The sequence below is a fragment of the Phaenicophaeus curvirostris genome, chromosome 1, assembly GCF_032191515.1.
Source record: "Phaenicophaeus curvirostris isolate KB17595 chromosome 1, BPBGC_Pcur_1.0, whole genome shotgun sequence".
In the NCBI taxonomy this organism is placed as follows: Eukaryota; Metazoa; Chordata; class Aves; order Cuculiformes; family Cuculidae; genus Phaenicophaeus; species Phaenicophaeus curvirostris.
Window position 1 is genome coordinate 116,961,914 of NC_091392.1, and position 27,967 is coordinate 116,989,880.

The 27,967-nt window shown below is 44.4% G+C and overlaps 1 protein-coding gene across 2 annotated transcripts in view; it reads left to right on the forward strand.

The window, feature by feature from the left end:
* Positions 1 to 27,967, forward strand: part of PDE9A (phosphodiesterase 9A) — a 51,442-nt gene that overhangs the window by 10,260 nt on the left and 13,215 nt on the right. The window contains exons 2-9 of one of the 2 annotated variants that reach the window (XM_069872363.1): positions 2,385 to 2,455; positions 4,244 to 4,321; positions 5,285 to 5,328; positions 12,505 to 12,559; positions 13,377 to 13,447; positions 18,357 to 18,441; positions 22,657 to 22,738; positions 25,050 to 25,124. In XM_069872363.1, coding sequence (XP_069728464.1) covers positions 2,385 to 2,455; positions 4,244 to 4,321; positions 5,285 to 5,328; positions 12,505 to 12,559; positions 13,377 to 13,447; positions 18,357 to 18,441; positions 22,657 to 22,738; positions 25,050 to 25,124 — 561 coding nt within the window. Of the gene's footprint in view, positions 1 to 2,384; positions 2,456 to 4,243; positions 4,322 to 5,284; positions 5,329 to 12,504; positions 12,560 to 13,376; positions 13,448 to 17,821; positions 18,185 to 18,356; positions 18,442 to 22,656; positions 22,739 to 25,049; positions 25,125 to 27,967 lie in introns of those variants that run through there. The other variant, XM_069872354.1, reaches the window with a different exon arrangement.

Below are 27,967 nucleotides of genomic sequence, written 5' to 3' on the forward strand. Positions count from 1 at the left end.
ATCATTTCCTCAAATACGTGTACCAGTTGTTGTACCCTCTGATACTCTGTCAGCCAACTTTAGTAGCTGTCATGCCAGCAAGACGCTCTGTTCTGCTAGGAACAAGGTTCCAGCCCTCTCTAACTCAATTGACTATGTTTTATTGCTTTTATTGCTGTTGTATTTTAATAACCAAGGGTCAATCATGGGGCAAAATAGGCTTTTAAAGCGCACCCGGGAATTAATTCCATGGCAGGAATCAAGTGCCTTGATATTTTATACAGTAAAGATAATGCCCAGGGTAATCTCATCCATGTCAGAAAAAAAGGAAGGTGGGTGTGATATTTTGGTCGCAGCCAGCTCTTTGGGTGAGCGGTATCATTCTTTCCTCTGCCACAGAACTCCTGCCACTTTGCTCAGGAGTGGCAAGTCTCCTCACCACCAGTGAAAAATGAAGAATGAAGCTTGGCTTTAGCATCGACTTGAGTGTCAGTGCATAGCACCCATTGCACCCCAGGCACAACAGGGCTCAATGAGGCTGGCCAGATCTTGCGGTGCGGTCCCAGCTCTCCTGATCCTTCAGGCTCGTGATGTCCCAGGCTGTGAGCAGGCATTAGCAGCTCCTCATTGGCAGACCGTCCCATGGACTCTCCCATGGCTTCTTTATTACTATCAGCAGAGGTCTGGGTTGGCATCCTGTGACACCTCTGGGTAAGGGATTTCCCTTGGTGTCTGAAAGGCACCTTAGAAAAGGCAAATGGGAATCGTGTCCCTGAAATACTATTATGATTTTGAAATTAAAGCACCTAAAGGCCAAGGCTGATGAGTGAGGTTGCAGGCTTAATTAACTCCTGGCACCTACACCTTTTGGAATCTTTAATTAGATGATGACGTTATTTTTCCAGCATCATCCTCTTTTCACTGAACACGTGGAGCCTATTTGATGGGGGGAGGGCAGCAGTAGCTCCAGTGCCTGCAGCCGCTGCTGCCTGCATCCCCTAACTTCTCCTAGCATCACGAGGCAAGGCAGTGAAAACAAACCATTGGAAAGCCAAACCAGGAAACACGTTCCTCATTTTCTGGGTCACCAGCCTCAAGGCAGATCTGTGGCCATGCACACTGTCACTGCCAGTGGTGCACAGCAATAGAAACTGTGACCGTGAAGATGAGATGCTACGGATGGATTTTAAGGATAGGAAATAGTATTTCCAGCAAGGCACTCACAAGGACAGGAGATTTCCAACCTTGATCTCCCTGTGCCTAAGACCTCATCTGCAAAATATCACTTTATTTCTCCTCCTGAGTTTTGCCAGTAGACCTCCACAAGTCCCTTTGAGCTTCTCCACCCTGAATCCAGAGGTTCTGTGGCTGCTTTTTCTTGTGGGGGGTGCAAGGGAGGTGTGCTCCAGCACTGGCCAGGAAAGCCACTTGTCCCCACAGCACTGCCTCCCCTCACTCCCTGCAGGAAACTGAGCCCCAGCAGCCCTACTGCTCACTGTTGTTCCTGGCCTTGAGAAGATGAGCTGGATCTGACTGCAATGGGGCATTTGACTTCCATAGCAGATTCAAAGCTGAGTCAATCAAAAGGACACAGAGAGACTTTCTGCCCCCTTACTCCAGCTGCAGAATAGCTTCTCAGCAAGGGCGCACCATCACCCAGATGTCTTAATAGATGCAGGAGTCTTGGAGAAAATTGTGGCATGGAATTGTGCCATTGAAGGATGTATCACAATGGGATCAAGGGGATGTTGTGCTCCTAGATGTGCTGCTCAGTCTTCTCCACATAGGGTCTGCCTGGCATCTGTGGAATGGCAAGGGGATGAAGAGTTATTTGGGGACATGGGAAGGAAGCAGTGGCAAATTTTGTAATTCAAGACCTGAGCTCCAACCTAAGAGCAGGAATAATATACAGTCTGAGAGTCAGCTAGAAATTTGGTGCAACCCAGGGTGGGGAAACTATGTTCAGTTTAAAACTAGCTTAAGCTGGTGTAGTTTGTAGTCCAAAAAGCAATGCCCTTTTGTATTATCCAAGGACTTCCCCAGATCTGGGCTTGTTTCTTCCTATATCTGGGCCCTCATATCCTTAAATTTACAGTTCTTATCATCCTGCAGCAGTACTGCATTACAAAAATCCTTTCACTCTCAGTTCACATGTGTAGTGCTCTACTTCTGAACAAAGCAATTAGGTCTCCAGAGCTTGCTTGCTTTATCAAAAAAGACAGATATTAAGCAGGAGTAGAGAAATATTCCAGCTCACAAGTCAAATCAGATAATTGAAATGGTAGGATAAGCCTTAAAATAAGCCCAGCTCAGGCATGAATAGAGTTTGTAACTCCATGGGAACTGACTGTCCTTTTTCTTTTCTGTCTTCATCTTTTTCCCCCTGCTGCTGTTTGATTTGGAAGGTGATCTTTAGTAAATACTGCAACTCTAAAGATATCATGGACCTCTTCTGCATTGCAACAGGGTTACCAAGGTAGGTCTCTCTTCTCGTTTGTGACGTTCATTTCACTTTTGTTCCTTTACCTCTGGAGATAAGTTAAAGACAGGCCTCCAGTGACTCATTTACCTGCTATTCAGGCTTTTCTCTTGTTCCAGTCCACTGAAAGGAGAAAATGGGGCAATCCAGAGAGCACTAGCTGGAAAAGTGCATGAAGATCTGGCAGGTATTGAGCCACCTCAGCACCGTTTGTGCCTGAGGAACAGAATGGAATAGAGTAGAACAGAATAGAGTAGAACAGAAGAGATATAGTCTAGAAAAATAAAAGCAAGTGCAGAAGCTCAGCCCTCAGTGCACACGGGTTATGTGCACTTACCGGTTATACCTAAACAATACATTTTTGCCCATATCAAGGGCAATACAACCACGTATTTAAAACTTGGTTTTAGGGAAAAACTTAGGGCCAATGAGAAGCATTACCACTAGGTGATAAGCTTTCTATCTAGATACAGTATCATCTAATCCCAGGTCTGGATGGGAAAGTTAAACACAAAATACTTGAGCAAAACCATTTCATAGAGCATAAGAATATCCCCAAATCTATTGCCCAGGCCAAGTATTCCTTAATTTACACTGTCCTGCAAAGTCCATGCATCTCTCTTGCTGTAGGTCTTGTCTTACCTTCAACCTAGAGAGCAACAACTAACTTAAATCTCTTTTTTGAGAGGCATCTAGGATCAGGTGTAGGTGTGCGTTGAGATGGGATAGGCTGGTTCATGGTGGCCAAGGGCCACTTCTGCACTGCCTGTCCAGCATGGTGGTGCAAGGGGAGGGAAACCCCTTAGTCACATCTAGGAGAAGACATCTGCTGTCTGCATATAGGCCTTGAGCAGTGCAGGCCAGATGCAGAAAGCAGCATGCAATAAGCCAGTCTTTACCTTTGTATATTCAGGTTTACAATACAGAAAAGAAACAGGAAAAAATAAGCTAATCCTTTAATCATGAGTTTATTGCATGAATCCAGCTCTGGGGACTGAAAGATAAAATCGTCTATACTGACTCAGATTTTGCATAATTGCAGGACAGAATTAACATTCATGCTGTTTATCCTGGCTGTTTCCTCCCATTTGACATTGGAGTTAATAACTCTCATTTGCCTATGATGCCAAACACTTCCACACCACCGCTGAGGAAACTTTATTTAGCAGTTTCAGTCATTCATGAACAGGGTGTTCACTGTGTATTTGTCATTTTATTTTCATCAGAAAACTTCCAAAGAACTGTTCATTTCAACCTGGCTCCTGGAGCCAGACTAAACTTCAAGGGTTTATATCTCAGTCTATGAGAAAATACCTAGCACAGTATATAAAAAAGGCCCCGTATTCAGCAAGACATTTGTTTTGTTTGTTTTGGTGAAGGAGTAACTAGACAATGTCAAGACATTCACAGCAGTGGTAGTCACTTGTATAGCGTGAGTCAGTACATAATTGCTGAGTCAATATATCACAAAACATGGCTTTTTAATAGAAATTATTAGTTGATGAGTCAACAGAATGCATGAGTTAGCAGGGAGAAAAGCCTGTTCTGAGATCAAAGATGATCACACTTAACATTTTGCCAGAAATATCTCTGGTGATTGAAATAGGTGAAGCATCAAGCCTACCCTGTCCTGTTCTTTGACCCTTGCTACACCAAGGTAGAATGATTCTGAGACAGAGCCAGACCAGGCCAGGAGAGAAGATGGCTATGCACACCATGAAGCAATACTGAAGTTCAGCTAGCACTTCTAGGTCAAATAAACCTCCTTGAAATATGTTTTTTCAGGAATACAACGATCTCCCTTTTGACGGCAGACAATTGTATGGTATCCATTGATCCGACAATGCCTGCAAACTCAGAGAGGTAAGTCTTCATTGAACCTGCTCTTCAAAAGTAGGGTTAAGCCCCAGGGAAGGGTTGTTGGTTGCCTGCAGATGCCTTTTGCCTGCAGCGGGAGGTGAGCAGCTCCCTGGAGGGAGGGAGATGACAGTAAGAATTGCATGCTGGCTTATTACACTAATGCCTGCCGGTTTTAAAGATTTGTACTTGTTACTAAAGTAAAAGTAATTCTCTAAGGAAAAAATACAGCTTTCAAGTATTTAATGTAGAACATCTGTTCTACATTACCCATTTCACCCTATTTGCTGTCAAGGCTCTCGCCTCCTTTATTCCCCCACTCCTTTATTGCTCTGCTAGAACATAGCCATGACGTTACTTACAAAGCAAAGGCAAAGTCTTTGATGAGGTTGGGTCTCTTCCATGCTGGCTTTGGCCCTTCCTGCCTCCAAATCCCTTTCTCTTTTTCACCTTGGCTTCCTGTTTCTTGCTCAGCCTGGCTCTTTTAGTCTGACTGCTTGCAGTTACTCCTGCTTTTATTTAATTCATTGTGTATTTCATCATTACTTATCACTGACATTATTCTCACTGTTACGATATGGCAGAGCCCCAGCTCGGGGGGACCTACTGCTTAAGATGGTGCACAAAGACATAGTACAATGATGATCCTCACCACAAGACCTCCTTTCTGACCTATAAAATTTCCCCACCATTTCAATACACAGATTGTCTAGGCTTGCCAAAGTGGGGGCGTTTCTAACCATGTTCATTGTGTGACCATACAGCACAAGAAAGCTACCTTTGTCTCTAATTCAGTAGTAAACTGGAGAGCTGTATGTTTATGAAAAGTGTGTCTTGCATATTTAAACCGACAGGTTTTAAGAAAGTTTAGAATATATTCAGGTACTTCTTCCTAGCTGGGGAATGTAGAGGTGAAATACACGCTGCTTTCTGAGTATTGCTAACATCAACCTTCTCTGACTCTTCCAGGTCTCCATACAAAGTGATACCTGTTGCCTCTGGGCAGCTCTCAGGTAAAATGACCCTTTTGAACTAAATTTACTAAACTTGAATTTGTGAACATTTACACATGGAAATTAAGTGACTGTGGTGCAAGAAAGAAAGATGACACTGTTGTTGTTGTAGCTATGACAGAATAAGAAGTATCTGATCACAGTGTCCTGGAGGAAAGCTAAAAAAAAGCCCCCAAGTATCAAAATATTTGAGGTTGAAGTGGCATGGCTGAGGTCCAGGAGACTTTCACTATGCTCAGCTCTGGTCTGACTCAGCACAACTGATCTCCTGGGAAATGTCTCACAAGGAGCAGTGGTTTCTTTCAGGCGAGGCAGATGTTGTGCGAAAGCGAGTCCAGTACTGTTTTGGTAAACTTGTTTGTCTCCCAGCAAGGCCCTGCTGAAAGCTGAGCTCAACGTTTGGACTCCATTTTATTTCCAAATGGCTGAGGAGAGAGCATAATTTCTTTTGTAGGCATGGTAGCTCTAAGTGCAATAAATATTTAAGTACACCTGACGAGATTGAAGAAGGCCTGGATGAAAAAGCACATCTGGAATGCATTCCCCAGCACACAGTTCTGCTGTACTCCACAGGCAGGAGTGGCTCTTCTACTATTTCTCTTTGCCTGCCAGTGTCATGCTCAGGCCAGTAGCTCTGAGGCATTGGAACAGATCATTTGCTTGAGACAATTCCTGTAGAGTATCTATCTGGCTCATGGTTTCTCTTGTCTGTGCAACTGCAATATCTCCTGCCACTCACTCTAAGGTAGCCTGAGTAAAAGCCCTAGCCTGTCCACTGTGGAGCTATGGGGAGAGGCTGGCTGCTGAGGCAGGGGCTGCAGGAGGATAGGAGACAGCTAGGGACAGTTTGGAGCAGCAAAATAAGAAGATAAGAAAGGCATGGGGCAAGAAGCTAAGATTATCTTGGAAATGTAGACTACACAGAAAGAACAGGAGGGAGCCAGAAAGTCTGGGGCTGGAAAAAGTTGTTTGCAGTAATGAGGGAGGCTCTTGGATTAGGGGCAAGACAGTTTTGCTGGTCCCGGCTCGTCTTCTTGCTTAGGCTTCTTTGTTGTGCAAGAAAACATAATGTCTCACAGCACTGCCTTTTTCAGATGGAGAGGTGGAGGTAATGAAAGCTACGCTCTGAGGTACCCACATCCACTGTGGCAGAAACATCTGTGGGAAAGGGACACAGCAAGGCAGCGTAGGAGGATGGGATGGGGGACAGAGAGGCCACAGAGGGGAGTTTGTGCATGCAGAGAGCAAAGACAAGCAGAGAACAAAAGGAACAAAGAAGGTAGGAAACAGGGAAGAACTTTATCACAGGAAGATTCATTACAAGCCATAAACAGGTCCCGTATCAGTGATTGCCACTGTTGCCAGAAGGAGGTAGTCAAAGCCAAGGGACACACACGACTGCTGAGGGAAAAGAAGCTGTCTCCTGAACTATTCCCTTATTGTAACAAACTCTGCTGAAACAGCATCACTCTTCTATTCTAAGAGTACCCTATTTGCATTATCAGATCAGAAAAAGTGGAGTCTTAACTGGAGTAAGTGCTTCTGTGTACCAGCTGGTGTGGGTAACCAATAGCTTTTGTCTCCGAGTCAGACAATTAGCTGCGAATAGGCCAGAGAGGCTCCACCAGGGAATGCCACAACTGTGTTGTACCAGCTGGGAAGCTGGCCAAAGGGCTTTCTAAAAAATCTGCCTTTTCCCTCTTCTTTCCCCTTAACATCAAGCTAATCGTATATTTTTATAAGACCATGTATGACTTTTCGCACTCTCCCAGGGCCCTCATTTTTCACCCCAGCTGACAGCCCGTGGCTTTTTTTTTTTGTGCAGAGCACAGATCACTGTGTCAGCAAAGTCTCTGTTCCCTCCCTGCATTTTATAAAACAAGGATTTCCAAAGATCTAAGCAGAAAAGTGCAAGAAAAATTCTGAGGGTAGGTTGCCAAAGCATAAGACAGTCTGCTATGGAAAGAGGAGGAAAGTTGAACTGAGTGTGATGGAACTAATGTTCCTTGGTATCTGTTTCTCTTTCACATGAGTTGTCATTAATCTTGAGCATTCCTGACATTTTGCTGAGAGTAGGAAGAATAAACAGAGTGGGAAATTGTTCATCTTCATTAAAAGAAAAAAACCAGCTCTGTTCTAGTTCTCACTTCTTAAACAACTCTGCCTGTGTATTCTGCTTCTCAAAGCAACTCATCGAAATACATGCCAAAAAAAAGAGGTCACCCCAGTTTCCACAGTAGTGGAGGAGGTAATGCACCTCTTTTCAGCAGTGTCCCAGGCAGCTGGAAAAGAGTGACGCACGCTTCAGCGGAACAAGGATTGTAAAAGGTGGGACTGGAAAATACGATCCTTTGGGAGGAAAATATGAGCAGTGGCTTTCATCCAGCAGAGGAGATATCCACCAGAGTCCTGCTAAGAAACCGTTCTTCATTTCCTGGCCATAGTCAAGGGAGAGAATTGGAATTAAAAAATTATTATTCCAGTGAGCACCCGTTGGATGCAGCAGCAATCGCTGTATCACCATGGGGTCAGCTGTCTGCAAGCAAAGGCAGGGGCCCAGCTGGCAGGCTTGGAGCCTGGGGGACTGTTGCATCGTGTACCGTCCCTCCCTCCCGCGGCCCCGGACCAGAAGGTGTGTGGCTATGCGAGCAGAGCATCGCACCCAGTGCCAAACCTTTCCACCTCCCTGGCGTATTTAAACTCCCAAGCCTATCAAATGGGCATCTTCTCTCTCACAGCAGCAGAAAGGCTCTGATCGACATCCTCACAGTAGAATGTGCTCAGAACTCATGAAGCAATGGCTGTGTTGAGGCTGTAATTAGTGTGGTTCAGGCACTCTTCAATATTGCTGGAGATGCCAATTAAATGAACAAATTCTACTAGCAACATATTCTTGAAAAACAAAATTGAAATCTGTTACATTTCTGATAGTATAGAAGAAGGTGCTATTGTGGACGTCCAGTGAGCCTGATCCACCACAGTCCTAAACAGCAGGGAAATGTGTACAGGGGCTTTCCTACCCTTCCAAAGTTAGGGCAGCAAAGCACATAGTGGCTGAAAGAACCCAGGAGCTCACTAGGGATGTGACCTGAAAGAGCCTGACGCGTGCCAAACAGCCCTTGCTCTCTCTGCATCTCTGCCTCCAGCTTGTTGTGGTGGGTCTTTCAACATGCGCATCTCCTCGTCCCTGGGGAAACAGGTGACGAAACCCAAAGAAAGCAGTGTCCACTTGGTATGGAGGCCAGCACACAGGGAGAGCTTATCACCTGCCATTCCTTGTTCAGCAGCCTGAACTAGCAGGGAACAAGCTATCTAGCGCTTGCAGGGAGGAAAACCCATGGTCTCTCCCCAGGGATGCTGGCTTGCAGTTGAGGAGCTAGCTTGACCGAGACCTGTGCAGCTCTCTGCTAGAAAGCGCATGTCCAAATCAGTGCAAATCCCTTGCCTGCTGCTGAAGCCACCAACCATGTGTGCAGCTGCCTCAGAGGTCTGCGGAGACAGCTTCCCCCCCCCCCACCAAAGATTAAATACACAAGATCTTGTGCAGAATGCTACAGACAAAGCAACAGAAGCTTGTCACTGTGAATAAATCTTATTCTGGGATCTCTCTCTCCTCCTTTTGGAGGCATATTCACACTCATAGCTCAGTCAAGAGGGAAAAAGGCAGCGAACATCAGAGAAAAAAACCTCCTGCCTGCTGCTCCTTACATGTTTCACATGGATACAGGCATCAGGATGGGGGCAATTACTCAGCTGCTTCACAATTACTCACATAAGCAGGACTTGCATGCAGCAGCCCAAGTTAACCTGAGCTGTCAAGGGAATTTGGCGCTTGATATGACTTGATTCATGGATGTAGGATTGGGCTTGAAGCACATGCCTTCCTGAGGCTTTTGTCCACCTGGCTGTTTGTTTATTTAATTCCTCTGACTGCTCAGATCCAAACAAACCAACAAAGGGGAAATACAGATAGGAGTCCAAGCCAGAGGCACAGGCACATGTGAGAAAGAGACCGTGTGGCAGGAATTCACCAGGCTGATGCTGGCAAGGAAACGCAGACATCCATGTCCCCCCAGCCTTTCATGGCCATAGCAGAAAAGACAGAGGGAAACCAACTCACTCTCAGACCTCCCTACACACTCTGTTTGCAACCTGTTGAGGGTGCAAAAACTGTCGAGCCTGGCAGAGTGACAAAAGGAGTTGGGGAGGGTGGGAGAATGGAGGTGGCTCCCCAGCTGTGATCGTGGTGAGTAAGACAGGAGAGAAAGTCATCATCAAGCAGAGTGATGTGAAGCAGAGGGTGCACGCCTGTGGGTTATAAACTATCCATGTCAATCCACACATAATCTGAGCTGCCCAAGCATGTACCTAGTCCCTGTCTGGCAGGGAAGGTGCACCCTTGCTGCCAGCCCTCCTATTTGGCTGCAGCGGGAGTCGCAGGAAAAAATTGCTGCTGCGTATCCCGTGCCTGTTTTCTGCCCAGACCCGCTGGAGATAGGGCTGCCAGGAGGGAGGGCAAAATGTCTGTTTGCTCCGTGACGCCCTGGCCAAGCTCCCTGATGAGCTTGGCAGGGCCAGCAGCCAAGGAGCTGGAGTACCTGTGCCTGCAGCGAGCACAGGAATAAGCCAAGGGAAGCCGGGGGAGGCTTGAGCTGGCCTGTCCCCTTCCCAACATTGTGCTATTGCAGCATCTTCTGAAGTGAAGTGCTCTGATTTTCATCTGTCAGCTCTAAAATGCCCTGAATATTGTGCAAAAATCTGTCTTCCTAAACACCTGTGTTTGCAAATGTTGTGCATTCATGGTGCTGGTGGAGGGTGAGCTGAGAAGAGTGTTGTTGTTGGCTTTGGGGTTGCTGCAGGCAGGAGATGGAGACCCTTAGCAAGGTGCACAGATTGCAGCTGACCATTCTATGAGCAGTAGGATTTTCTTCTCACAGAGGGAATCACAGCAAAACAAATGAAGCAACTGAGGGAAAAGTTAAGCTGTGTACACCCGGGATAACAGCCCTGCCCAGACGTTTTTAAAAAAAGGAGACCAAGGGTAACCAAGGGAGCAAAAGGACACTTAGCCCTCTTGTTTTACAAAGGAGCAGACAAGTGAGACTAACTGATGTTGACATGCTATCTTATTTTCTCCAGAATCAGAGGCTAACAGAGGTCTTCCCCTCAGAAAGGAACAGGGCAAAGAAATGGATCTTTGTCTCTTTAAGATGAGATGAACTGCCACTCTTAGTCATATATCTTTACTGCACCCTAGGGTTATAAAAACATACATCTTCGTTTTGAAAGTCTTTTATTACATCTATAAACATCAGATTGCAGCTGACTGTTCCCTGGATGGGAATGTCCTAATATTCCAAGTGAGTTTTGACAGGGGGAGGGAGTGAAAGTAAGGTTGGTTTCTTTTTTTTTACTGGAACGGTGTTTATAGGGAACTTGTCAGTCTCTGGCACGCTACAGCCACTGTCAGAGTGCTCAGCAGAACCGAAGTGAGAGGACACGGGTTTCTCTGCTTATTTTCACTGTTGGACTCAGGTACCATCTCAGGTGCTGCATACGGTAAGCTTTTCTCCTGTCTTAAATAGGACACAGCATTTGCTTTGTTTCAGTGCTTGGGTTTTCAAAAGGGTTTTGTGAGAAAATCGAAAAATGGGTCTCTGTGAATAGAATTAATATTTTCATTTGCTTTGCTAGCCACTCCACTGGGAGTCGGATCACAGCAAATAAAGCTGAAGGAATTAAATCTGAGACTTTCAGAGTACCAAGCTCTTGCTCCAGTTTAGAGACACAGGGGTAACAGCCAAATTATTTTGACCAGCAAAGTGAATGCTCTTGACAAGTATTTCTGGCATCTCTAATAACTGAGAAGTTACAAATCCTTTCAAAAGGTACAAGAAATATTATTTAGAAATACAGTGTGGATGCTGGGCTCTATTTCTGCCTGATGTGTTTTGCCTGGGTGATTGCACTCGTGGGGCATCTTGCTTCCTCAAATAAATGCAAAAAGTAGTTTCAGAAATGCCATCAGGGTATTTCTGTGTAGGATACAAATGGGTATTGTTCAGTGATCTCTGAGAAAATTAATGTTTCCCATCCTTGAGCATGGGAAACCAAAAGCACATCCACATTGCAGACATGAGAACAACTACAGCAAAGTACAGTTTTAAATTAGCTGATAGAGGAAAGTGGGAGTAATCTCAAAACAGCAGATCATAGCTCAGCAAACTTGATTTATGCTTCCCCTATCTATGTGAATACAGTGCAGACAGACTGAAAGATGGGAAAACGTTGCTATCGTGTTTCTTCTTTCCTGAAGTCTCTTGAAATCTAGGGTCTTGTTTTAAGGATTCATTTGCTTTTCCCTGTGTTAGTTATTGCAGTCCTGTGATAGTCTCAGGAGGGGACTGGGGCTTCACTGGGCTGACTTTTCCGAGCCATCTGAGGTGCCAAAGTGCTGGAGTTGGCAGCAGGAGGCAAATTCTCCCAGTGTGGCCACTACTGCAGCAGCAGCTCAGGCAACAATGAGATCCGGATTGGAGCCCCGTGGCAGCTCTGTCTAAGTTATGTTGTCAAGGTGTGGGGAACTTCTTCTCTGCTGTATCCACCTCATGAACCAGGAAGGGTGGATCTCACTCTGCAAAGACAGTCACGTTGGCATCTCATGTTTGCCTGAAGTTTATGCATAGCAATATGAATTTGCGCAAAGAAAATTGATCTCCAGAATAATGTCCTGATGTAAATAGGAAAGGCAAGCTGGGTTCATGAGCTGTTACATTGTTCGTGAGCACACTGGCACAGTGTGCTGGTGGTTTAGAGGTGGTCCTTACGGGCCAGACCTTCCAAAAGCAGGCAGCAATCCTGGGTGTCCCACCCAAGAAATACAAAGGGGATCTTCTTTCCAGAGAGTGCTGCCCCAAAACAAACCATCTCTCAGAGAAGCAGCAAGCCCCCAAGAAACTTGCAAGAAACTGTGACTGTAATCTGCAGGCAAAGGAAGACAGGTGAGATGAGGAGTCATTCCCAAACACTGCCAATGTTTGAAGGACCAGAATGACTTTTTGGCTAAATGTCTTACCACCTGAGCTGGAAGTCTGGGGTCGCCACTTTGCAAGGAGTTTGAGAGCATCTTCTTTCCTCTTTAATTTTCTGTTACGATTCCCTCTTGTTTTTTTTCAGAGAAAGAAGAATTGTTCCAGAATTTACTTGGACAGATTGCTGAGCAGTTCTCAAGGCAAGAAGTGGAACATCATTATTAATTTTAAATGCTATTTCTTTTATCAGTCTCAAGTGAAATTTTCACAGGAGGCAGAAGGGCACGTAAGATCACTTTCAAATCTAACTCTTCCTGCCAAAGTTAGTATTTCCTGCTGATGGCAATACAGTAGATTAAACCAAAAGCAATTTTGGTGATTGTCTTTGATCTAGAAAGTAGATCAAGCCGTTAATATAAATATTCTTATTGTGCTCCTGCACTTTTAGGAAGGGAAAGAAATGTTTCTTCATTGATAGTCAAATCATCTGATTTGTTTAATTTTCCCTTTATCACACAAATACGTGTCTCCTCTGAGAGGCTTTCTCAACATCTATATAGCTGCTTATTTTATTTCAGCTGGTTTCACTAACACAGAGCAATCCCACCACAGCTCAGCAGCTCACCAGCATAAGTCAAAAGGAGGAGGTACTCAGAGTGTGCAGACACTGAGATGCTGCTGTTAGGCGAAGCATTATCAATTTAACTTTGCTTCCCTGGGGGGTACAATAACAAGTCACTGCTGACAGAGGGAGTGATGAAGTGTTGCAGAGCCGCAGTATGTTCCCAGGGCCATAACAAAATCATTTGTTGTTAAGTTTTTTCCTGAAAATTAACCCCCGGTGTTTCTTCTGCCCAAATTTTAGCATTTCCATGGAAAAGTTTTTTCCTTATGGCAACTGAAGTTGAACAGATCAATCCTCTGAAAAATACAGACATTTCTAGCAAAAGTCCTTTGTGCCTTGGGTAGATTAGGCATTAAATGTATAACATTAATACATGAGGGTTTTCTTTCCAGGGTTTTTAAAATCAATGAGCTGAAAACGGAAGTAGCTAATCACTTGGCAATGCTGGAGAAAAAGGTTGAATGTGAGTGTCCCTTTATTCCTATTGCAGTGGGAACCGGTGCCTCAAAACCCCCCTGTCTTGCTGCCCTCATGGTACCTCTCCTCTACCCCACTCCTCACAGCCTCTCCGCTTTTTCCAGTCACTTGTAATTTAGGCAGTCTTGGGCCTGAAAGGCCCTGGGCAGCCTGGGGTGAGGCACGGAGAAGGTGGGAGGCCGTGGTAGCACCCAACTCCAGGGACAGGCATCAAGTGTTGCAGGCACCCTGTCCACCTCCTGGCCTCCCCTTCAAGGGGCTGCTGAGCCCTCTGCCAGACTTTGCACCTGAAGCCACCTCCTCCTGCTGCAATGTCCCTGCGGCAAAGGGTCTCCACCGCCCACCTCCCTGTCCCCCACATCCAAGTCCCCCGACCTGCCCTCCCACATCCCCAACTCTCAGCCCTGTCCCCCCATCACCTGCCCTGCAACCCATGAAACCCCTACACCTCTGCACTGGCATGCCCTCCAAAGCCCTGCCCCTTAATTGAACATTCCGGGAGACTGCTGGATCTTTAAGGTCCCTTCCAACCCAAACTATTCTATGATTCTATGATTCTATGATTCTATGATTTTGTACTTAATGACGTGAGGGTAATGCAGCTGCAGCAGCTTCTACTTCATGTTGGATACTTGCAGGGGTCAAACATTTTGTCTTGCAGAGAAACTTCCTCTTTTCAGAAGTGTATTAGGCTGGACATTAGGAAAAAAATTTTCATACAAAGTGTCATTGGGCACTGGCAGAGGCTGCCCAGGGAGGTGGTTGAGTCATCTTCCGTGGAAGTGTTTAAGGGACAGGTGGACGAGGTGCTGAGGGGCATGGTTTAGCGTTTGATAGGAATGGTTGGACTTGATGATCCGGTGGGTGTTTTTCAACCTGGTGATTCTATGATTCTACGATTTGCTGCACATTAAACAGTCAGGGCAGTCCTCGCTGCCGATCAAGACCCAGCGCTGAGACCTGGCTGCATTTCTGCTCAGTGCACGCCTCCTCCTGCCCAGCATGGGACCAGGGCTTTCCCCATGGCACACGTGCACGCTACACGTGGAGCACAAATACAGCTCGAATGCCGAAGTGTCCATAAAGAGCAGTGCAGCACTTGCTTCAACGCAGCTGGAGGGAAATTCTTGTTGTCTTGCAAGGCTGTGAATCGTAGGCTGCAGACATGAGTATTCACCCCTCTAGGGCTCTATTACCTGACAGGCTGCTGGGCAACATCAATTTCCTTACTTGTTCAGTGTGTTAACAGTAACACACCTGTATTCAGTTACTGTGCAACAAATAAGTTAATTTCATCTGAGCAGAGATAATTTTCTGGGGTTTTTTTTGTCATTTTTTTTCCTCCATGCAGCGTGTGGCTTGTTTTTCAGTATGTTACGCAGAACACAAGTCCCAGAAAGGCAGGGAAGAGGGCTGAATAAGGCAGTCACCCAGCACCGTTTTGACACCAAAGGCCACATCCTCACTGACTTGCCACGTTTAGGCCAGGGGCGGTCAGGGTCTTCAGTGGTTCTACAGCTGCAGAAAGCACTTTCTCGCTAGACCTAGCTGGAAAAAAAAAGTTCTTGTTCATTGAAGACATTGTTTTGTTGAAATTTCCCCTGACTAGAAGCTACCTTGACCCTGCAGCTGCTTGGTGAGAGTGATGCCTTTGTCAACAGTGAGAAGGAAAAGATGTCGTTATTCAAAGAGCAGATGCGGGAGAACCTCTCCAGAGGCCACCTCAGCTGCAGAATCCCAGTACAGTGGGACTCTCCTGGCAATATCCACAGAGGGGGTGACCTGCAGTGTGCCTACCCCCAGCACACGTCTTTGCAAGGAGCCTGGGTAGCAAACTGTCCCTGTCTGCTTGGCTGCTGGTTTTCCCAAGGCTCTGCTGTTTTATACTTTTGTATAAAAGAAAAAAGAAAAGAAAAGAGAGAAAGGGAGAAAGTAAGAAAGGAAGATAGGAAGAAAGGAAGGAAGAAAGAAAGATTAGCTCAGTCACTCTGCATTTTCTGTGAAATTTCTGACCAGCTCCAGTTCTCAGGGCTAAGTGCCACGGACTAGAGCAAATGAGGCAAGTGTTCCTGTGGGTCTTCCTATCCTCTTGGGAGTCCACGCGAGCAACTATCCCAGCCAGCTAGGGATTGCTCTTGGCCTCTGGTTCCCCTGATGACTCCCTGGGGTCCACTGGCAGCACCCTGCGCACATGCTGCCTTTCATCACCACTGGCAGCCAGCAGCAGCAGAGGGAGATAACAAAGTTTTGCATGCTGCTGCTGGCAGGGAATAGTTGTGCTATAAAGTGCACTACCCAGCACTTTATCGCTGGTTTAGGGAAAGCAGCCTACCCAGAGCTGCCGTGCCATGTAGGTGAGCTGAATGCGCTGGTCCCTAGAGGAGGCTTCTTGCTGTAAGTGGGTCTTGTCACTGATGGAAACAGCAGCAGATGTAGAAAACCCATCTCTTGTGGGAAGGAGCTCCCTGGATTTCTTGTCTGCAAGTGCACCCATCTGCTGGAAATTTGACTTTGAGCATTTGCAACAGAGCCAAATCTGCAACATTTTGGAATAATCCTAGGCTTTCACATGTAGAAAGCTACACAGGGAGGGAAAGGGAGTGTCCAGCTTCCATGCTTGTGCAGGACTCCCAGGGGTTGCTTTAAGAGCCATGTTTCAGCGCTGGATTCAGCCCAAGGATTTCTTTAGACAGCACAGGGTCTTTTCAGAAGGTATTTCTTGCTGCAGAATAACATAATAGGCCCTTAATCAGTGCACATGACAAGGCCATTTATCATTTGCAAGCCAAATGTGAATTGTGCTTTTGTTTTGCCTTTTCTCCTGCCTCCTTCAGAGATTCTTTTTCCACCACTTTCACATGTGATATCCAAGATTTCTTCCCCAGAGGGGATGTGTGTGTGGGGATAAGTGCTCATGACAGCACTACATCTGCACCTCAAATAAAGCGTTCTCAGCTTCCTTCCCATTACTGTCTAGAGACTGCATCACAGACGTGTTTTCAAGGAGCCAAATCTTTTAACTGATTTTTAAATCCCATCTAAAGCTTGTGACTTCCCCTTGGAAAATGTGTCCACACGGGGCAAGCACAGGGAATGCATTGTCCCGTGGCTTGACTTACTCTGCTTGTGATCACACTGCAGCCCACACATGAACAAGGAAGCTGGCAAAAACCCTATACAATTTGTAAGCACCTCACATCTACTGTAAGAAAATCATTATGTAAATTCTCTGCTCCCCTGGAGAGGTTTTGGAAGAAAACTAAGGAGATGCAACACGAAAATATGCTCCAGGCTGCACTATAACTTTTCTTCTCTCTGCGGTTGCCTGCCCCACTACCTGGTCGGTCTGATAACTCTGCTTTGCACCTACTGCCTCAAATAGGCAGCGGCCAGCATTTAGACAGCTTGGCAAATGGGCTACCCCCAAACCTCTCCCAGATAAATGCACCGTGGTGGAACACAGCAGCTCAGGGCTTGCAGGTCAGCTGTGGCTGATCGCCAGCAGTTGAACCTAGTAATCCTGAAAATTGCAAACAGATATCCAGAATGAAGATACTGAATAAGCAGGACAGCATATCGCCTGTATTGTCACATTGTGATCACCTAAAGAAATTGCATGTAACAATGCTGGATGAAAGAATGTTAATCTGGAAATGGGATTTTTAAATGGAGGGTATCCCTGTTAATCAAGCACAAATGCAAACCCTTTCCCTTTCTTCTCCCAATACATGGCATTTTGGACTCGGTTCATATGCCTCTCTATTTTTCCCCTTTCCCAGTTCCAGTGGCAATCTTTGTTGTTATTAACATAAAGAAAACAAAACTGAGGTCTCTGCTTATCTACAGAGTTGTCCCCTTCCGAGGCAGCTTTTTATCACTTACATGCTACCTCCCAGATAAGTGTGATTTTAACTATTATTTTCTAAGAAAGTGATTGAATACTGATTGTACAATTGCACATTCCCTGGAGTTCCCTGAATCACAGCTTGTCCATGCAAATAATGAGTTCAGTAAACAAATGAGCTGTGAAATGATTGCGTATGAATGACATGTACTTAATAAATGGTGCTGTATTATGTCCTTGAGCACACTGATAGTTCAAGGAGGGGTAAAGAAAAGGGAAAATATTCTCATACTTGGGCTGTGCTAGGTTCTCACAGCTAGATGGAATGAATTGCACTACTGCATAAAGAGGCAATCAAACTTTTTGCCTTGTGGCTGTCATAATTACAAGCAGAAAGGGAATACAGGATTTTTTTTTGTGCTGCATGCAGAAATAACCTTTGATTACAAAATTGATTGGCAAAAAGAAGTGACAGATCTTCAATACCTAAAAAAAAACTTACCAATTGTTACAGCAAAACTTTTCAACATCTCTTTCTCTCTCTTGTGTTCTTGCTTTGGTGTCTCCGTATCTAGCAATGCCTCTCAGAGCTACTTAGTGCTCTGTGTGAACTTTCAAATTAAAACCTTTTATCTTAATGGGAATTCTAATCCTACTGGGACGTGCTTTCCTAGCCGTGCTTATCATCCCATCACGGGAGGGTTTTTTTGCTCAGGATTTCCTTTGATTCGTGTTCTACAGCAGAGGAGTGAAGGCACCAGAACGGCTGACTGCTGCTAACAGCCATGGAAAAGCTTAGATGTTATAGCTATTCTGCAAATTAAAATACTATAGCTATCATCAAAATTTGGCAGCAGAGATTTCCTATGGGTTGTCAAGGTATATCACTTTGGCAGCACCTGCGTATACAAGAAGTGGGGTAGAGTGTAAGAACTTGCTGGCTCACTAGATAACCACGCTGTAAAAACCCTTTGAAGTTTTACACAATTGTGGAATGAAATATTTCAACTTTTGCCATGGTAACACCGCTGTTGTTTTCCTTTGTTGACAGTGGAAGGCCTGAAAGTAGTGGAGATTGAGAAATGCAAGAGTGATATTAAAAAGATGAGGGAGGAAATGGCAGCAAGAAGCAGCAGGTAAGTTCTGGTTTGGACCTAACCAAGGAAATAAGCATCTGCTTTCAAACCCTAATGCAACATTCTCGCAGAATTGAGTTACCTTCTAGGCTTAGAGGTAAAGGAGCAAGCAAATCAATAAGCATTAAGGACAGTGGCTTTAATTTAACATTTGGAGAACTATAGCCACTCATCAGTTAAAACAGCTTGGGTCATGGGAATAGAGAAAAAGATGTTGCAACAGAGAGTTCTTTTCCACCATACAGAATGGGAATTCTTCATCCAGATTTACTGGGAGAGAAGGAATGGGAAAAGAACTTCTGCATAGTGTGGTGTTTGTTTGGAAATCAGCTAGCACTCAAATCAGCTCCAGTATATTGTGGGAAAATATCAAATAAATATGTAGCAGCTCTTCTAATTGTGATCTCATGCTATTATAAAACACCCATTTCAAATTCAACAAGAAATTAGGAATTTACTTTTTAATTCAAAGGCTCACTGTGATTGTGAAGCTTGGTTTCGCTGTAATTAAAACAAGAGCAGAAAAAAATGCATTTTGTACGGTATGTGGTCTCAGCTGGAAGGTCTGCTCCCTGTGTCGCTGAAACACGCCATTAGGACAAGCAAATCATCACCGTGAGATTATGAACACTTGTGGGATGGTTGCTGAAGAGCAATGTAACACATTGCTCAAAGTGTGGGTGAGGAGGATTTTTCTCAGCAAATGGAACTGTGCTATCTTGACAGCCTCTCTCTTTTTCTTCTTTTGGGGTCAAATTCTCTGACCTTTAATCAAAGCTGTTTCCTATTGAGGGCAATGGGAGATTTGCTAAAAGAATTAGGCTTTATAATCACTCGCTCTTATAATTTTTTTCTATCCACACATGTCGGAAGGCACGGTGTTAATACATTCCTGTTAAAGTCTAAGGCCAAATTCAGCTGACAGACTAGTGTAGGAGCATTATTAACCTCCAACCAGCTCCAGATTTATACCAGTAGGATGGATTGCAGTTTGCCCAGGGCTTGCTTCATTTCTTGTTGATGTGCGTAAGGAATTCTCATTAGAAAAATCAGAGCTCAGATTGGCAGCAAGTGCAAAAACACATATGCTGATTTGTGCCAGGTGTGATGTGAATAACGTGAGTGCCCATGCATGCGTCTCTGCTTTTATCTTGACTGTTGTGGAAGCTGGGAGAGCTGCATTTATGAGTGCAGTGATACACTGGCAGATAGGGAATTAAAATCAACAAAAGAAGTTACGGCAACTTCATGTTTGCCCAGTTGCCACGACACACATCAGGAAGTGCAAGACTGTCCTAGCAGCAGGGGTGACTCATACCTGGCCAAGAACTTGTCACCTTATGATCTATATTTTGTAGTTTGAACAGCAATCTGTTAACAAGAAAAATAGGAATGGGGAGTGCTGCGTCTGCTCAGTGCAGCCGGTTGCAGTTGAGGTGTAGCCTTTGCCTAGGGCTTCTGGTGGGATGTGACAGCTGCCAAAAAAACAGAGATCAGCATGGAGCACGATGCTGGGAAGCTATGGTAAAAACGGGTGTGGTGCTCTACAGCAGGTAGTGCTGGGCACTGACTCCCAGGCTTGCTCAGAGGTGGCACTGCACAGCTGCTTTAGCTGAAGCAGGAGCCTACCTCACTCAGCTCAGCATCACTTTTTGCTGTATGGGTGTGGCAGTTACCTGTCACAGTTCTTGATTGCCTGGAGCTGGGTCTTGCTCCCAGCTGCAAAAAAGCTCCTCCTGCTTGCACAAAATTCTGCCCATGATTATCCATACCCTAAGGGCTTAAGTCCCAAAGCACCAGCTAGATGTGGCCAGGTTCAGTGTGTAACCAGGGGTGGCTACAATCTCCTCTTTTTGCTACAACAGTGAAGAGAGGATGCTCTTTGGTAGCTGCCATTAAGAGAAGCCCCATCGGGAGCTGCTGAGGAATGAGCCACCTCAACAGGAGCCGTGCCACTGGCCCATTGTGATCCCAGCCTAGGGGTGCTTCATCCTAGAACAGCCAAGCAAGCTCTTGCCCATTGGTATGAGATATGTGTGTGCTGAGAGAGGGAAAGGGAGGCGACAGAGGCATCCCAGGGCAAATGGAGATGATTTTCCTTCTATTTAGACTTGTCACCCCTTGTGCAATGTCATTTGCTAGATACTGCATTACAGTTGCTATTAGAGATAACATCTAAATTTAATTAACATCTGTAACTCTGTGTGAGTGCATATATCCCTTCAGTAGTATCACAGTGTATGTAGCTTTATTCTTGTATGTTTACAATTTCTTACGTTTGCTGTTACATTACCAAAGAACAGAGTGGGGATGAACAGCTAGGTTTGTAAAACTCACCACACATGGGAAATTGTGCATCTCTCCTCTGCAGAAGAGCAAAGCAGCCCTATTTGCATACCCTCAAATTGTTTTCTTGCTAGTCTGCTTTTTGTGCTTACCGCTGGCAGATGCTAATAACATCATCTTATCATTTAAAATCATGATCATTTGCAGATACAGTTTTACATTTGTAAAGGTCTGATGCATGCTGGCTCTGGTGTGTCCCCCAGTGCGGTAGGATGAAGGCTTTTATGTCTTAGTACACAGCTGAGAATTGCAGATAGTTGGCTGACCCTCAGTTAACCCTGGCAGGCAGTTCCAATTAATGCAAAGAATGCCCCAGTCTCACTATTTTTATACTAATACCCCTTATAGTGGGGTTTTGAGGAAACAGCTTTAGAAACTATTAAGACAGCTTTTCACCAACTGAGAATCTTCCTAAACAGGGCAGGAAAAGGCAGCTGGTTGAAGCCAGCTGACCACCAAGAACTGTAAGGTGATGTAACTTTTGCAGATTCAGACATCACCATCAGAAATGATGGCAGACATCAGCGTTAAGAGAAGAAAAGAAGAGACCCAGACCAATTCCCAATAGAAAAGCACTACAAAGAGATGCAATACAGAACATGTAAAATTGTTAAGAAGGAAAAAAAAGACATAATTTTAGTGTAATAATTTGGCTGGCTTCTTTGGGAGGTTCCTTTTAGCTTCATGTGTTAGGAAGCTTTAAAACTGAGAAAGTATAATCAAAAATTTAGGATTACAGGGATAGATACAAGTTGTGAAAGTTTAAATTAAAGTCCACACAACCAGCTACCTGGGAAACACACGTTGAATTAAAGTCTTAATATTGCCATAGGTGACACCACAGAGCTCTTAGTTTTATTGTGCCTCCTGTGGCTGTAAGGTGCTGCACTTTGCTCCGGTAATGTACATGTTCTGCAAAGACTGTAAGGACAATGTGTACTTCCAGCCATCGTGGTCCTCTGCTTGGACAGGATAGCATCATCTTGGCTCTTCTGTGAAAAAATTTTTTCACAGAAAGGGTCATTGGGCACTGTCAGAGGCTGCCCAGGGAGGTGATTGAGTCACCTTCCCTGGAGGTGTTTAAAGGATGGGTGGATGAGTTGCTCAGGGACACGGGTTAGTGATTGATGGGAATGGTTGGACTCGATCCTGGGAGTCTTTTCCTACCTAGTGATTCTGTGATTCTGCACGCAGTAGAAGGAACAGTAGATAACTGGCAGTGAGTGTTGCTGTTAATAAGCAGGCAAGTGTTAATTCCCTGTAATTGTTGGCAGCAGCTCCCTTCCTACAGGACCAGGGAGCCAAGAAGATTGTGTCTGCTGAGCCTTGGTCCCTCACTGCTGCTGCCCCACCTGAAGGGCAGCAGGGAGGATGGTCATGCCGTCAAAATGGATGGTGTTACTTTCAAGGGTCCTGGCTGCAATAAGCCATAGCCTCGGTGGGTGCCTACACTAATAAATAAGCACAGGCATGCCAATGTCCATACTCACTGGCGTGGCCCCAGGCAAGGCTCTGCTGTCCTTGGATAACTTACATGCCTGCTGTGGATAGAAAGCTGCTTGCTGAAAGGGAGGCTGTTTGGTTTAAATAGAAGTGATTGGGTATCCATGGCTGCTTGTCTGAAGACAGATGCTCCTCATTTGAGTTTGAATAAATGGAGAATGGACAACAGGGGTACTGCACAAGAGGACAAAATCCTAAAGAAGATCAAACCTTTAAAGGATTTGCTCAACACCACATTAGAATAGAGGTTACATAGTGGGGTAATTCTTCAAGAAATGTCTACTGAAAGACAAGAGGACTACTGGCATTTTTTGAGACACTGCTGTTCTGTTCCCACAGTATTAAGAGCTGAATATTTCATTTCAGGACTAATTGTCCCTGCAAGTACAGCTTTTTGGATGAAAACAAGAGGCTGACTCCCCGGCGGGATGTACCATCCTACCCAAAGGTACCATGCAGTTCTTGCTCTTCCCAGAATCCTAACACATGCTTGCCATTTTGACAAGTGCTGGTGTACAATGCATGATTCCCTATCCACCTGCTTCCTACTTATTTCAGCCCAGTCCTGATCCAAAATCTCTGGAAGCTCATGGAAAAAGCTCTGGTGACTTGAAGTTGGATCCTCAGTAGACTTTCATACTTGAACACTCGTTAATGTTTGAAATGTTAATTGACATTTTGCATTCATCAACATTTAACTCTTTTATCCAATTATATTTGTTTATTCTCCATGCTCACAGCCAACAATCTAAAACAGCTCAGAATGTTGTACTCTAATTGAAAATAGTGCTGCTTCCTGTTTGCTCCTAATGGATTATTTTTTAATTTAAAAAATAGTTAAGTAGTTTATGGGGATGCTTCACCTAGGGAAGCAAAGAGAAAATGCAGTACCGGATTCTCTCCAGAATGATTCATTGTCTCCATGAAAACAAGCTAGTGTATTTGCTAGAGAAAAAAAGTAGTGCTTGAAGAAAAATGTCTACTGGGCAAGTACAAGTACGAATCCACAGTGCTGAATGAGGCTGAAACCATGGTCCTAGCACTGGCAGTCTTTGCCCACGGGAATTATTCAAAGCTACAAGGCTATGTCTGCTCACTGCCCAGTTCACACCTTGACAATACACATGTGCAGATCATAATTTAACAATGGGCATTTGCTTACACTCATCAAAGCTGACTTAGCCACTCTGAAGCTTGCATGGTCCCATGTGATGCATCTGTATGACACGGGTGTGCATCCTGGAATAATTGTCTGCAGGCCTTACAAAGCAAGGAATTACAAGTTCTGCTGTTTATTTTGCTCTGCCTAGCAAAAGTGACCTCTAGGTCTCTGAAGCAGACATCACGAGTCTTACATTTCTTTTAATTAACTTTTTCTTGTGCTCCTGACACTAACACATTGTCGTAAAACATTTCAGTTCTAAAGCAGATGTTTTTCCCTTGATAAGTATATATGTCAGGTCAAACTCTGATGTACTGCTATGGTACTAGGATCTTTAATTAACAAGTACTACAAAGTGTTGTACTGACTGACTTCAGAATAAACCACTAGTCTGTATTTCTGTATTATCTCTAGACAAAATCTCATAAGAGTTTTAGTTGCAGGAGTCTGGGTTTTGTTTGATAGAGTCACAAAATTTGTCGGTGCTGGACTTGTTCAATGTCAGTGAGGCTAGGAAGAGAGGATTACACTGAAAGGAGATATAATTACAGTACTGTTATCATATAACAAATCTGAACTGCTTATTTACAGATTTCTTGCAGAATCACATATAAAATGTGTATTATATATGCAAATGCAAAAAATTATTGCCTTCTCAAGAAGGAAAATTAATCTTCAGTGTTATTCTTCTTTGGATTAAGTGACAACAATCTGATGGCTCAGAAAACATCATTCACCCGCTCAGTACAGTAAGCTCGAACTAGCTAGAGACAGACATGGTAAATGAGCCAATTAAAGCTACAAAGTTTTTGTTTCCCAGAAAGACTCCAATCAATAAAGTCTCGAAAATGCAATTCATTAGCATCCAGATCTCCCCTGGTCTTTTAACCCCCGACATTCCTTTTTTCATTTTGTATACAAATTGTAACTGGCTGATGAGCTTGATTTTGTTTTAAACCTCTAAGCGTGACAATAAACAAATCACTTGAATCTTGCAGGCTGACAATCAATTTGAAAATGTGGATGTTGTTGAAAAAATACTCAAAATGACAGCATAAATCATCTGAAAGTAAATATATCATACCCAGCAGCTACTTTAAGACTATAAGTATAGACACTCCACACCATCCAGCCATGACTGGCTGCACTGAATGTCAGTGAAGCTCTGCAGGCAGCAGGACCTGTGCAGCCAGGGATGGATCTGTGCCCTCTGCTCCTTGCATTCCCTTTCTGAATCTACCCACAACCCCATCCATAACATCTACACTGTCCTCCTTTTTCTCCCAAACCATCTACCTCGCTGTGTAGTAAGGATCTCCACCGATCAGGGATCTGACAGCCAGTGCTGTGGCAGGCAGTGAGCTGCCTTGGAGCTTGCTGTCTGCCAGGCATGGGCATCCTGGCATGACCAGGAGCAGCCGGTGGGGAGGGAAAGAAGATCTGGGCAAGCAGAGGGTGAGATCAGTTGCTCTGTCCTTCAGAAATACATCTAAACCCCACACGAATGGGACCCCAGGAGTCCCGGGGGCATGTCAATGGCAGGTCCCATGTCAGGGCAAGGGACCCTCACTTACAGCAACTGCATTTTTATCTGCAGTACATGTTGTCCAAGGAGACCATAGAAGCTCTTCGGAAACCAACCTTTGATGTCTGGCTGTGGGAGCCCAATGAGGTAAGGATGCCATGTTAGCTGGATTAGCACCCTTTCTGAGAGCAAACAAAGCCAGAAAAGCCCTTTGAGATGGTCTGGAGGGTTTTTCCCCTTTTCTACTCCTTACTCTTTCTACTTTCGTGATTTTCTTATCACACCAGAATACGATACTTTTTCCCTACAGATGCCAGATAGATTATTATGATTATCATAACTTGATCCCTCTTTATTTTTTCTTTAGTCTCTTCCTCATAATGCCCCATAGTGCACTATCATTACTGTCACATGAGTTCTCTCGTGCTGTTTTATCTGAACAAATCGATCCCTAGCAAAGCGTATGCTTAAGCGCATCTTCAATAGCTCTGCTAAAATCAATGAAGCTGTGTGCCACTGTGTGAAGCCAAGCGGAGGTGCATACATTGATTCGTACCCTTTTAGACATGAGATTTTCTGTGATGCATTCTGAAGAGGTTGCAAAGCTACATGCATGGACGATTAGTATTTTCTTAGTGCCTCATTTTCTTATTTTCCTTATTGCTCCTAGTATTATTCTTTGTTACTTGTTCTGCAGAAGGTTCTGGAAAGCCCAAGTGTAAACCTCTGTACAAACACGAAGGAGAAGGATGTTTCTGTAATGACCATCTTGTAATATAACACAGAACTAGCAAATATGAGCAAATCACACCTGGGAAAAACGCAAAGGAGGGCAGGACTAAATTAGGTTTTTAGGGTTAGGTTGTTACCAAGGCAAGGACTGGGTGGTTCTAGCAGCACTCAAAGCAGCAATCACCTTAATTGCCTTCTCAATAAGAAGTTGTGCATACAAGACTTACTCTAGCTCAGCGCCCATAGATCAACATGACAGAGAAAAATACCCCATACTGCACCTACAGGAACAACTTATTCCCTTCAGGATATTTCACCAGGCTGGGAGCATAACAAGAGGACTCTCTTGTGGCTTTAGGTCCATCTTCTCTTTACAGAGGTTGGCAGAGGTTGCCTTGTGTGGTCAGTGCCAAGCTGAGGCTGCTGCTTTGCAGTTACTGCTCCCTCTCCAACCTATTTTCTCTGTACTACGGCCACACAACTGCTCAGGCACAATGGCTCACTCCCAGCTTTTGAATGCCTGTCAGGTTTTTTACAGCAAGACAGAATTACGACCTGCCAGGTGGACCATAACACTGTTGGCTCATTGTTGTTCTGACTATTAAGAAAGAATAAGGAGAAACAAAAACCATTATCCATGGATTCTTGTGTGCTGAGGCATAGTATTTTAGCGCACCAACACATGCAGAGTGCTCAGGAACAATCTACAGTGGCATGAACAAGGCTAACAAGAGACTGCAGAGATTGGACATGCCCTGCAAGGAGAAGTGTTGCTCAGAAATAAGATACAACACCAGCTCTGGTGAGCCAAGCACCATCTTGTTTTATCTCACCCATTTGGCTCTGGTTCCTGTTTACAAAGACTATTTCAGCTTTGTCAATGCTTGTTTAGCAATGAGCATTTGCCCACATGCCCAGTGTGGGGCAGGCAGGTTAAAAAGCACAGTCTGTAAGCAAATTAATAAAGTGTTCTGCAATATCTCAGTAGTCAGGGCTATTCAAGCAGCTCGTGTCATCTTTCTCAAATGTCCACTCACTTTCAAGCCTTAGAAGAATCCAATATTCAAGATTTTGCTGTTGGCCAAGAAAGCTCAAAATGGAAACTGAGATTCCCATGTGCTCAGGGGCAGGAGCTTTGGGACTCAGAGTCACCCTGTCACTCACCCAGAGCTCTCTTGGCAACAGCTGGCAGCTCTTCTGCATCAAGTTTACTGTCTTGGAAAGCCTTTTCTGAAACTATTACAAAACATATATTCCACCTCAGAGACTAGGAGCAAGATGAGGTGGCCTTCAGCAAAATGCTGTCTAGATGATCTGAGCACAATACAGCTTGTGACATTGTCCCTCAAGTCTTGTGGGAAAGTCTTTTTCTTCCTGTTCAGATGACTCAAAACCAGCCTTTTTGTTACTGCATGAACTACGTATATTCCCTAGACAAACACAACATTTTGTTAGATGGAATCATTTTTCTGAGAGTTTTTAAGAGCCTAAATGACAGAAACCTAACTAAAAATGTCTCCGAGGCCATATTTGTGACTTTACAGTCAGTATGTTAAAACCCCTGGATCAGTCTATAGTCTAGAAAGTACATCTGCTAATATAACAGCTACATTTAATCCCCTGCAGATTTTGCCTTCAGAAATGGGAATGCAGATACATAAACTCCTAAACCCCTGAAAATCTTTTTATTTCTGACTGGTGGCAGCTGTTAAATGCCCAGACACATCAGATTATCTGTACCTTTCTTTCACAATGTTTTCAAACTCAGAAGATAAACTGGGAGTAGTAGTGCTAAACTATCTGCATCCTCATCTTACCTTTGAGCAGACGCCTCTGCTTTTCACCTATTGGGATTCACAGTTACCATTTACAGGAATGGGTAATTACAAACCAGCTGCAATTTTGTAGTGTTGTAACAGGAGATCTTTTGTTAATTGAGAAATTTGAGTTAAGACAGGGGATTTAATAACTCATGAGAAGTCATAAAGGAGATATTGACACATATCTAGAACAATAATTTCTTTAGGGATCTTTTATTTTCTACTCTCATTTTCTATACAGTTAAAGCCTGATCCACTTCTGTACAGCTAGAGCCCTTAGAGTCAGTGGAAAAACTCCCACTGATTTCGTTAAGCATTGGGACATATCCCAGCTGAATTAGAAAAATGGACTTGCTTTTTTTGTGAGAAGGAATTGCTGTGATACACATGAATCACAACTAGTAAAGAGAGCTGGCGTGATTCAAAAAACCTGTGAAG